The sequence below is a fragment of the Lissotriton helveticus genome, chromosome 8, assembly GCF_964261635.1.
Source record: "Lissotriton helveticus chromosome 8, aLisHel1.1, whole genome shotgun sequence".
NCBI lineage: Eukaryota > Metazoa > Chordata > Amphibia > Caudata > Salamandridae > Lissotriton > Lissotriton helveticus.
The window spans coordinates 1,016,313,435-1,016,325,804 of NC_136069.1; the positions used below are offsets into that span (position 1 = coordinate 1,016,313,435).

General features: G+C 40.6%; 1 protein-coding gene across 2 annotated transcripts in view; it reads right to left on the reverse strand.

The window, feature by feature from the left end:
* Positions 1–12,370, reverse strand: part of CNKSR2 (connector enhancer of kinase suppressor of Ras 2) — a 1,535,139-nt gene that overhangs the window by 1,128,991 nt on the left and 393,778 nt on the right. For both annotated transcript variants that reach the window (XM_078656116.1, XM_078656115.1), the window contains exon 3: positions 4,024–4,226. In XM_078656116.1, the coding sequence (XP_078512242.1) occupies positions 4,024–4,226 (203 nt within the window). The remainder of the gene's footprint in view (positions 1–4,023; positions 4,227–12,370) is intronic.

Below are 12,370 nucleotides of genomic sequence, written 5' to 3' on the forward strand. Positions count from 1 at the left end.
AGGTCAGTGCCTGAATTGCACAAAACTAGCTCACCAAGGTGGGATTGGCAGATGAGAGAGTGCTTCTGATATTTTTATTGTGTCTAGAGCACGGACAGGGATATGTTGGTTTATCTTCCAGTCCTATCGCTTTCCCAGAGACACTTTCCCAGAGACACTACCCAATAGGCGCATTCACATACAATTTTATTCACTGCTATTACTAGGTTCATGGTTTATAGTAGGGCTGGACGTAGTTTGCGAAGTAGCGCTACGCAAAGCTACGCAAAGTGCACTTCGCACTATGCGAGCTACGGGTAGCACTAAGCGAACTGCGTAGTACCCTGTTCGTACTGTGCAAGTTGCAGTCTTCAACGATTGCACAGTGAGGACAAGCATCCGGTACTGTGCAATCATTGAAAATGGCATCTTGCACAGTGCGAGTCATAGTTTTCTGCCGCTCGAGTAGATTTTTACTCGAACGACAGCTTTCTCAACACGGACTGGTAGTTTCTCATCGCGAGCGGTCGCGAGCATATGCGACCACTCGCAATGAGAAACCTGACCTCCCTGCGTTGAGAATCTCGCTGGGAGTTTTATTTTACATGCTCCCGATCGGCAACTAGATGGTGCTGATCGCGAACGAGGAAAAAGTCTTACCGGGATGTCATTTTGCTTGCTTGCGGTCGCCAACTTGACGTTGAGGACCGCAAGCAGGAAAAAATGACCGCTGCACTACGCTACGCTTGTTTGTACTGTGCTACGCGCAGTTCGCGTAGTGCGAAGGAGCACAAACTTCGCAAACAACGCGAGCATAGCGTAGTGCTTTGCCCAGGGTTAGTTTATGCCTTATAGTTATAACTTACTTGTCGCTTATATTTGCTGAGCACACAGGTTTAATATCATAGGCACTCCTTGACCTGACGAGCATTGTACTATAAAAATCTACATTAATAATAACATTAAAAAAAACATCTGCATTGCTTATTTAAACTAAGCCCTAAAAGAGGAGCTGCATCCACTGAGTGAAAAAAACCCACCACTGGGCTTAACCACCTGAGTTAGCTGTTTGAGCGAACAATCAGGATTAATGTGTAACATAGCAATTACATAGCAGCGCCAAATTAAGACCAGGTAAAAACTGGTCTTAAGATGGCGAAAAGAGGAGAAATGCATTATTTCTCATCTCATCACAAAATGGCATTTTTTTAAAAGTCTGTTTATGTACAGGGAGGGACACCTTCCTGTACATAAACAAACAATGGCATTTTGGTTTTGCCAAGTGTGCTGCCTTGTGCAGCACACATGGAAAAAGCAAAATGACATTGTTTGTTTATGTACAGGAAGGTGTCCCTCCCTGTACATAAACAGACTTTTAAAAAAATGCCATTTTGTCACTTTCATGTGTGCTGCATGAAGCAGCAGGCATGAAAGTGACAACATGGCATTTCTAGGATAGTTTATGTGCAGGAAAGGACACCATCCTACACGTAAACAATCCTCCCCGGCATGCAGACACCCTTGCACTCAGGTGCAAGGGTGCCAGCATTGGCGCTAAGTTGCTAAACATAGCACCATCAAAGGGGGAACACAAGGCTGCACCACATTCTTGTAAATATGGTGCAGTCTTGCGTTTCAGAAGTGGAGGAGAAAGGCTTTAAGTCAGGAAGGCTAGCGCCTCCCCCCTCCACTTCCTTGTACTTATCCCGCTATGTTTTTTATGGTTTTCTGGAAGTTCTCATTGAACTTATTCTAAATGCCCATCTAATGGGAAAAGTATTCAAAACCGAAGAATACACCTACGGGAGCAGTTTCAAACTTTTTTTCAAAAGATTTATCTGTATCGGGTTTACAGCTAAACTTTAAATATGTGCTTCAGGGAATGTGCACTAATCGGGTTAGTGCACATTGTACCATCTGCTCAATGTTTTATATGAGCACATAAGAATGATAGTTACAATTATGCCTGTAATAATTTCTCTATGTGCTTTAAAGAGCCTGGAGACCCGAATCTGCATGGAGGTCCGACTCTTGTGGTCCTTCGGTGATCATAACTTTTATGAAGCATGTCTAACTGGAAACAAGAAATGACATCCAAGCATCAACGAAGCAAATACAAATGGAAGTTTACTTTCCACCTATAAGCATCTTGTTCAACTATTTAGGGACTTCTGGGCACATGCATCATTGCGAATTGCCAAAATCGTCCGTTTGCGAATGCAATTTTATCATTTGGGATGCATCATAATTTTTTTACTTTTCGCAATTTAAGAATTCGGAAAATTGTGATTTCTTAAATTGCGATTGCATTTAAGGAATCTTGAGATTCCTTAAATGCAATGCATCAAATTAAAAAAAATTAGCGATTTCGCTAATAAGGGGAGCAAATTACCATGAAGTTGACCTTCATGGTAATTTGCGAAAACTTTGAAAAATGCACTAAAATGCATTTTTCAAAGTTCCATTTTACACACACACATGCCCTTGGGGCATGTGTGTGTGCAAGATGTACTTATAGGCAAGATGTACTTATAGGCAGGTTAGGAAGGGGCGATCCCTGCCTATAAGTACATCTTGCACACACACATGCCCCAAGGGCCTCTAGGCCCGTAGGAATGAATGGGGAGGTATTCCTTAATTGCGATTCGCAATTTGCGAGTCGCAATTAAGGAATTTTAAGAAATCGCTATTTTTTTTAGCGATTTCTTCATGCATAGCCTTTTGCTATTCCTTATTAGCGAATCCTTATTTTTTGCTAATAAGGAATCGCAAATGGCATTGTTGATGCATGTGGGCCTTCATGCCTATTACACTTTAGGGAATCGATTTATGACACCAGAAATAGGAAAATATGGGCCAGATGTACACCGCTTTTTAGAGTGCGCAAACGGGTCGTAGACCCGTTTGCGCATGCTAAAAAGCATGGGCCCATGTACAAACAGTATTTTGCGACTCGCAAATAAATTGCGACTCGCAGAATACTGTTTTGTGACTCGCTATTATGAAGGGGCGATCCCTTCCTAATAGCGACTGCAAAGCTATGTACCAATGTTTTGCAACTGCAATTGCGGTCGCAAAACACTTGCAAATTATTACCTATGTCAAGTAGGTGGTAATGCATTCGCAAATGGGAAGTGGACCCCCTGGGACCCCTTCCCCTTTGAAAATGCATGCAATATTATTTTTTTAAGGGCAGGCAGTGGTCCCAGGGACCACTGCCTGTCCTTGAAAAATGAAACAAAAATGTTTCATTTAAAAAAAATAAATGCCTCCCATTTTCCTTTAACCTATTGCTTGCTCGTGACGGCTCCACGCCGTCATGAGCCACGGGGGGCGTGTGCTTTTGACGGCGTGGAGCCGTCATGCTGCTGCCGCTCCGCCCACGCGGCTCTAGTTCCCCGCCTCTGATGGGCAAATTAATGAGCGGGTGGGGTCATAACGGCACCACGCCGTCATGAGCACACGCCGCCCGTGACTCATGATGGCGTGGAGCCGTCAAGAGCGCCAAAGTGCCACGCTCACCCCCTAGCGCCCACCACGCGCCGCAACAGAATTCGCGGCGCAGGAAAGGGGTTAAGGAAAATGATCTGCATTAAAAAAAAAAAACTGCTTTATATAAAAGCAGTCCTGGACATGTTGTTCTGCTGAGGCCAGCAGGCCATCATCTCTGAGATTGCGAGAGGCTCATTAATATCCATGAGCCTCACAATTTGCGACCCCATTGGGAATCGCAAACAGTGTTAAAAACACACTGTTTAACATGCCAAATAGCACTTTGCGAGTTACGAGTCGCAATTGCAACGCAATTTGCGAGGCGCTATTTGGCAGGTCGTACATCTGGCCCTAAATATCTGAAGTACAGGGCGAACAACAACATTCTTTACGTTATCCACACAATAGGCTTACCAAAAGGACTTTTAATCAAAAATATTGATTATGAATCTGCCACTAGAGTTTCCAGAAAATCCAAGTAAGACAAAACAACACAAGTCTTTGACTTCCCGTATATTAATGTATTAACAGTCAAAATAGGTCAGAATTTACCTGTCCAGCCAAGCCAGGAGGCTTTTGGCTGCTCCAATGAGGTCCACCACCGAGGTCAGGAAGTCATTGGGTAATTTTCGGTTACTTTTTCCATCATAGTGACCACTTCTCCTCCTTCCAGTTATGTAGTTTTGCAGATTTTTTGCAGATGAATTTAATTTGTGTGAGAGAGTTTTTAGGTTTTCTGTTTCCAATCCGTAATTCTGCAAAGCAAGTGAAAACTCTATTAATGTATACAAAAATTGAGTTTGGTTTGCATTTTGTATTGTGAGAGCCATTTTTGTAGCAATAGTATAAATTGGCACTGCTATTTAGTTTCAGGCCAATCTGGCCCACAGAGTGCGTTAGTTAGCCATGGATTGCCAGTTAAGAACTCCACCTCCCTACCTGGAATTCTCTCCTGCGCTTGGCAACTCTAATAACCAAACGTTTATAAGAATTCATCATGATAGCTGGGGCAACACTTCTAAGTGAACCCTCCTTGCGGCACCAAGGATGCGCTGTATTTACAGTATAGCGCATCATGTTGCAAGGAGTCACAGATATGTCAGTATTACTGACGTATCTGTATGCACAAAAGTGGCGCATTGCTGGGGTGTGTCTGAAAACAGACGCAACTCCAGCAATGTGTCTTTTCACATGGGGCAAGCCCCCTGTGAAAGGGCCTACATCACCCTTACGCCTGCCATGAGGCAGGCGTAAGGTTTTGACGCAATGGCGTCCTCGAAATGGCGCACTGAAATCTTATAGATTTCAATGCACCACTTCTACGAAGCCATGGCTGGGGGAACGCCCACCCTGCACACATTATACCTGACGCAGGTATAATGTAGTGCAGGGGTTTTACGAAGTGATGCATCTACCTAGATACATCACTTTGCAAATATGGTGCAACGTGTCACAATATTTACGCTGCCACAGCGTCACAAACAGTGACGCATCAGCAGCGTGAATGTGATGCAAGGGCTCATAAATAAGGCCCCTTGGTTTTTTAGAGCAATATATTAGCACTCTCCACTCCAAATTCAAGGTGTACATTCCAAAACCGTCTTTTAATTATAACTCCTCATTCATTATACTTTTTATTTCCAAATAATCAGAATCTAACTCAGAACATGTAAGTACAAGTATTATTAGCAGACATTTGTTTCGCCCAGGCTCAATTTGCTTCTGAGGTTTCTGAAGGTGTTAGCGAGGATTTATGATTAAGTTGCATGTTCCTGTTGTGATGAATGTGTGAATAAGATGGGTACTTGTACTTCTACTCATACTTTTGATGTTAATTGTGTTATGAGACACATATTGTTATAAGTCACTTCTTTATTGTTAAACGAGTTGTGAGAGGTGTTAAGAGGCCCCTTCAGAATGACCAGATTTGGATCCGGTACATTTCTCTCAAAGACATCACCTTCTAATAGCAGTTGGAGTCTCTGTGAAATACAGGAGACATTAAAAATGATCAGGTAATTCTGGTCTAGAATCGCAAATTACCAAGACAATTCCTTATATCCCTTAAGGTCCCACCAATGATATTTGGTGACTCTTCCCTCTTTGATTACTAATGGCCTGAGTTACAGAGCCAAGCCACAGGGCAATCAAACTTAGAACTTAAAGAGGAAGACTGTGTAGATAACAGGAAAAGGTCCTACGTCCCTTTCCTGATGTCTTCCTCTGGAAGCTGCGATTCGCACAGCACATAACTTCAAAGGCAGATTTAATTTCAGGCCCTGACAAAATAGAGAGACCTTACCGCTGTGGAAAACACTTATGCCTAGATGCATCAAACAGAATTGCATTCCCAAACGGTGCGAATCGCATTTTTCGGACGTTTGCGAATGCAATTGACTAATTTGGAATGCATCATGCATTTCGCAATTTTAGGAATCGCAACCATGTTGTGATTTCTAAAATTGCGATTGCATTTAAGAAATCGCAATTAGAGATTTCTTAAATGCAATGCATGATTATTTTTAAATTGCGAATTCGCAGTTTGGAAGGGGTAAAATAGCATGAAATTGAACTTCATGCTAATTTACCTAAAACTATAAAATATGCACAAATTGCATTTTTGGAACTTTACATTTACACACACACATGCCCTTGGGACATGTGTGTGTGTAAATTGCATTTAAAGTTACATTTCAGGGGTGCAGGGAGGGATTCTTTGGACCCCCATGCACCCTTGAAATTGCATTCACATTTTGCCAATTGCAATTTGAAATTCGCAAAATGTGATTGCCTTCCGATTCATTCCTATGGGCCTTTTGGCCCATAGGAATCAATGGGAAGGGTTTTCCTTAATTGCGATTCGCAAATTGTGAATTGCAATTAAGGAAAAATACCGAATCGCAAAAATAAATGCGAATTGTTCATGCATTGTCGTTTGCGATTTCTAAATTGCAATTCCTTAATTTAGGAATCGCAAACGGCAACAATGATGCATCTACCCATTAATCTACAGTTTCAATGCTAACGGTAGAAGCAGTTTGGATCTAAGAGTCCTTCGGCTTAATTTATACCGAAGCCTTTTTCCACGGAAGTGATAGACTTTCTATTGTATGGGTGGTGCTGTGTATTTTGTGTTGTCTCTTAATAGTAATATGTTTTCTAGAACTAAAAATCAATAACTTACACATGCTATATCAATGCTAGTGACTAGCACAGGACACAGGATATTTGGAAATCAAGGAGGCATTGAGTTCCAAATATTTTTTTTAAGAATTTCTCACTCAGAATTCAAGGTAGCATACTTATGTCCTATTGTTATTCTCAAAAATGAACATCACTGTCAAAATAGCATGTGATTTTAGTAAAATACATGGGATCGTGACATTCCTGTATTAAAGCCTGTCTCTAATACCCTGATTACAGTAGGGTTGTGAGTTTCTAGTCACCTGTAATGATAAGTGAGATAGTTGTTCAACTGTAATCAGTTATAACAGGTGAGTATGTCAATGCCACTGTCAGAACCACCAGCCAGGATGAAAGGCAGTGTAAATAAGGAAAATGAGAATTGCCTTTTCCTTCTTGTGATCTATTTTTCTACAATGATCAACAGAAAGGGATGTTTATGGCAACATGTTTATTTTTCCATGCTGTATTTTAAGGCAGGATTGAAAGGATCTTTCTGCATGTTTCATATACTTTCTGACCTCAAGCATGTTTCTGCTCTTTCTCACAAGAAACTGATTCTAATACATTTTTTTGCTATATGTCAGTGAATGCATTTTTGGCGTGTGTAATTTGAAGCTGCAGATTTTTCATGTCTGTCACCATACTATCTCTTTCCTATAAAAATGCAAAACACCAATGATTTAAGAGGTTTGTGACATTACAGACAGAGATTGATGAATCCCTTGGCAACATTTACAGCTAAAAAGGGGTTGTAGATTAACCTTAAGTAAACAAAAAAAAACTCACTTAATTGTCGCATCCTAAACAACCACAAATGGTATCATAACAGAGCCACAATAGATGTCGGCATACGTTTATCAAGGCATTAAGATAGATTCTAGGGCCTTCTTTGCTTCACAGAGAGAAGCAATTAGAGAAAAAGGTTTAGCCTTAAATGTTGCCTTCCTCACCTGTTCAAAATCTCTTCGAGTGAACAACTTCCAACCACTGGCTGAAGTACTGAAGGCAAGACTGACACCCTCTCTCTCATATGGAGGGAAAATGATAAGAGGCACAGATGGCAGCCTACTGGACAAGATCATAAAAAAGTTCACAATTTTTTTGTATGGCTGCAGAGGTGCAAATCACCTGCGTAAGTCAGGCTGGAGTTCTCGCTGATGAGGCAAACTATTGGAGCTTTCATTAAATGTTGCCACTAGCTGAGATCTGCTGTTGAGGGTTCGCTAGCCAGTGTGGTTTGGACTGAAATTAACCTTCAAAATGGAATGGTTATTTATAAACAATACCTTGAGGATAGCATAAAAAACTCGGGCCGGGCGAACTGTGGTCTCTGGATTCATTTGGTCAAATTTTCAGAGGATGTAAAAAAAAAAAAACATTACTCTGCAAAGCTGGCTAGAGGACAAAGGAGCTGTAAAGTGTTGTTTATTGTTTGTAGTTAATAAAAACCATCACAAAACAAAATACAGTTTAAATACATTTTTAAAAGGATGTCGCTCCATCTTCATTAAAACGTTATATGTATTAATACATCAGATAACAAAGTTATATTACAGTTTAATAAAATATATTCAGAACATAGTTACAAGTACTTTACAGTTTTCAACAGGTTATTTATATGGGGGGTACGTAGGAGATAGGGCAAGCATGATTCTGTGGTTCATGATGTCTTCGAATGCCACAATTTTAATCTCTTTATCAATGTTATACGCTGTTATAGCTTGCCTTTTTGGATACTTCCTACAGCCTGTTTTACTGCTTTGTCGTGGATTTGCAAATACTTCAACAACTTACAATTTAGGTGGAGATCGGTAGAGTCCAACCTTCTCATGATTGCTGTTCTACATGTATGGATCCCTCGCTCATTAAATAAAAACTTTAAAAGTAATTGGCGTGCATTCTTCAATTCCGGGCATATGCAGACCAAATGCACAAAGTCTTCTTCTGCAGCGTCACATAATCTACATGTTTTTGGTCCATTGTATCGCCAAAGAGGTTTTTCAGATAAAGACGGCAAATCCCCTAGGCGCATAGCCATAAATTGTTTCTTAAAGCGCACTGGATAGGTTAGTTGGAAATAAGTTGCAGGTTGCAATGTGACATATGGTTGAATTGTCATCCATGCATGGGCTCGTCGTGAAAAAACACTTTTATCCTCTATCAGTGAGTGATTTTTAGCGGCTTTATTCATAGCCTGGCAAAACGTGTGATGCGACAATTTTACATCCCACAAATCACCCACATTTATTAAACGTAAAGAGGAGTATAAGTATTTGCTGTAGGTAGACTTAGCATCATGGGATATGGCTTCTCATATCGCGTTAACTAAAACACTTGATTCGTTATTTCGTATTTTATGCATGGTTTTAATAAACTGATACCTTCTTGCTATATTTTGCTGCAATAAGCCAAATTTTAGACGGATTTGGGCTGGGGGGGCATTACAGGGTAGATGGAAAACCTGTTTATAGGTTTCAGTTTGTTAACTGTCTAACAATTTAGCATCCCTGCCATACATCACCGCACTTGCATAAGTTAGCGAAGGAAGGAGCTTTGCTTTAATTACTGTAAGCAGTGGTTGATAGGATGGACCATCTAGTTGTTTTGCTAGCAAGCTGAGTGCATGTATCAAAGCTTTGTTTTTCCTAACCATGTAATTCTGTTGCGCTTGAAAATTAAAATTTTTATCGAAATTGAACCCCAAATACTTGTAGGTAGTGACTTCTTCTATGATTTGATCTTCCAACTTGATCTGTAGCCAAATGCTCCCACATGTGGCTGGTACTGAACTTTTACAACAACCAAAAGACCTTTGTCTTTTGGAAGCTACCTACTCCCTGAAGATCAAACAGAACATTTTGTCATTGAGGTTGGAAGAGCTTCCCACACTAGACTTTGTACCAAGTCAGCAGGAAAAAGACCAACGGGTGGGCATGCAATGTCATTTGGGTCATCAGACAAAGGAGTCATTGTTACATATCATATGCATTTGCCCCTGCTTAGACCATCTGTTGAGGTTCCTACTAAAGTAGGAGTTTGAGCTATTGGCGAACGGGTCCTGCAGATCTGCGGCAATAGAATCCCTGGATCCATGGAACACAATGCTTAACATTCGATTGGTGCAAATCTGAGACATTTTTAAGGACCTAGTCAAAGAGAATGCCCTGGCATATCTTGGAAATATGGTGGCCAGCTAAGACAGATCCACCTAAAGGATTACATGAAGGGTGGGCTGCCTGGGAAACATAGGTTTCATTTAGTCCCTATCCCACCTTTCTGTTACACAAAGGTTGGGCTGCTAGGAAGATATAGGTTTGATTTGTTCCCTCTCCTGCCCTTCTGCTTCAATGCATGCATCAATGTTACATTTTTCCAGGCATTTGGCCTTCTGTGGCTTTATACGGGTGACTTCAGTCAGTTAAGTATTTGAAGGGAAGGGACACCTGTACCAATTATTAAGGATTAGTAGGAGGAACATTATGTGAGCACCAATGATATTCTAGACACACCATTAGAATGCCGGCATTTTTTGTGCTTAATTGATTAGCAAGCATATTTGATAGAAAGTTTACAGTGTGCACCTAGCACTTTATTTGTTATCAGGATGCTACAAACACTATTTCCTTATTGGGTTTCAGTTATAATAAAAGATTTGCCAAGCGTTGTGACATTTATTGGCTTACTTGACTGGTTAATCCAATCAAGGTACTACTTAACCTAAACATTCCGCACCTTATGCATCTTTTTGGTACATCGTGGCATATATTAGGAAGCCCTGCGAAGGGCGGCAGCTTAGCACTTTAGGCACAGTAGGCAATTGGGCTCACAAACAGCAGAGGCACTCTGGCCATGCGGAGCTGACCATTTGTCATTATTATTCAGTGATCGTATATTGGGTTTTAATAGTTGTAATATTTATTGTATATTTTAGCAGTGTCTATGGTTTTACTTCACTATTTACTTCACTATTAAAGTAACATTTGACTGAAAAAAGTGTTTGTAACAGTAGTGATGGTGTGGTCATGAACCACAGTAGTATACAAAATAAAATACCCTCTGCAATGGGCAAAAAATAAAATTGCGAGTCACTTTGGAGTTACATCTCCTTATACAGGAAATAAGCCTTCGGGTTCGGTGACATGCAAAGTTCTTATAGTGAACCGTTTCTGGCACTCTATTCCACGTAAAATATTTAAAATGGAAATCTGACATGTTCCCCACTACAGCCTAATTTCTGCATGTTAACCTAATTTGATTCTTCTTTGGTTAAAAGAGCGAAATCAGAGGACCACACATTTAAATGACAAAACGTCAAATTCATATCTAATAAGTACAATATTGGGTTGGCATTCTAAAAGCATCTCAATCTGCTCCTGATGCTGTGCAAGCTGGTCCAGTATCATTCCCTGCATTCAGCAGCTCATCTATTTGGAATCTTTTACTGGCACCCTTCAGTTACCTCATTACACTGAGAAGTATCTCTAAAGATTTAATGAGAAGACACATTTCTGCCAAGCATTTGGACTTGTTCAGATTTATGTCTTCCTTACCCTTCTGCTCTTCCTCACTTCCCCTCAATCCAGTTCCCTTTCACCAACAGGAAGTGGCGAAGCAACCACCTTACTGTAGCCATGAATAAATAAAACAATAAATAGTAACCATAAAAAACATTTTCTTTCACTGGATTCACTGCACATTTTACATATTATTAAGGATTCATTCTCTCTAGTTAATTACCTAGTAGTTACTGCCGAGTTATGTAGTGCCCTTCAAATGATCAGATTTGTATCAATTAGAAACTAAGGATATCCAACAAAATTAATGTGCATATTGATAGTCTCATTTGGACAAACTGATACAATGATATTTAAAATCAGTATTAATTGCAACAAATGGCAATTTGTCATATAACAGTTCATCTTATAATTAGTAAAATCATACTCAAATGATATATTGTTTTCAACAGTGATGTGTGAATATTTTTAAAAATAATTTGTTAATAATTACATTATAGTGTGCATTATTTTATAGAAAATATTTCAGAGAGGCACTTAAATAGTGTCTGCCAAAAACAAGCTATCCTGCTGTACCAGCATTGACTCCCCCAAACTGTTTTCTAACCAAGCAAATTGTACCTTTTCCCGGTCAATATTGGAATATGCTTGTTGGACTTGGCCCTTTTTGGCTGAAGTTCACTAAACTTTTTGCTTTCCCCCTAGACCTTCTTTCCGACATAGTGTTGCCAACTTAGATGCTTTGGGCACTTTGCCACTGCTGATCAGTGTTAAAGTGCAAGTGCTCCCTGTGTAAAGTCTAATGGTAATTGGTTGTCCATGATTGGTATATTTGCCTTACTAGTAAAGTTCCTAGCATGAAGGCCGTTTCCACCTGGATGATAAACAGCTGCCTCAAGCTCACTTGGACAAGACCGAAGTACTCATCGGGGACCCGCTTCGTCAACCTGGGATGACTCCTTGTGGCCCGCCGCACTTGGAACTCCTCCCACCCCCACGGACCATGCACGTGACCTTGGCATCATACTGTACTCCTTGCTCACAATGAACCACCAGATCAATGCTGTTTCCTCATCATACTTCTGCACGCTCCGCCTGCTTCGATAGACTTTCAGATGGATCCTCACAGAATCTAGAAAGACATTCACCCACGCACTCATCACCAGTAGACTCTACTTTGGCAACACATTCTACGCCGG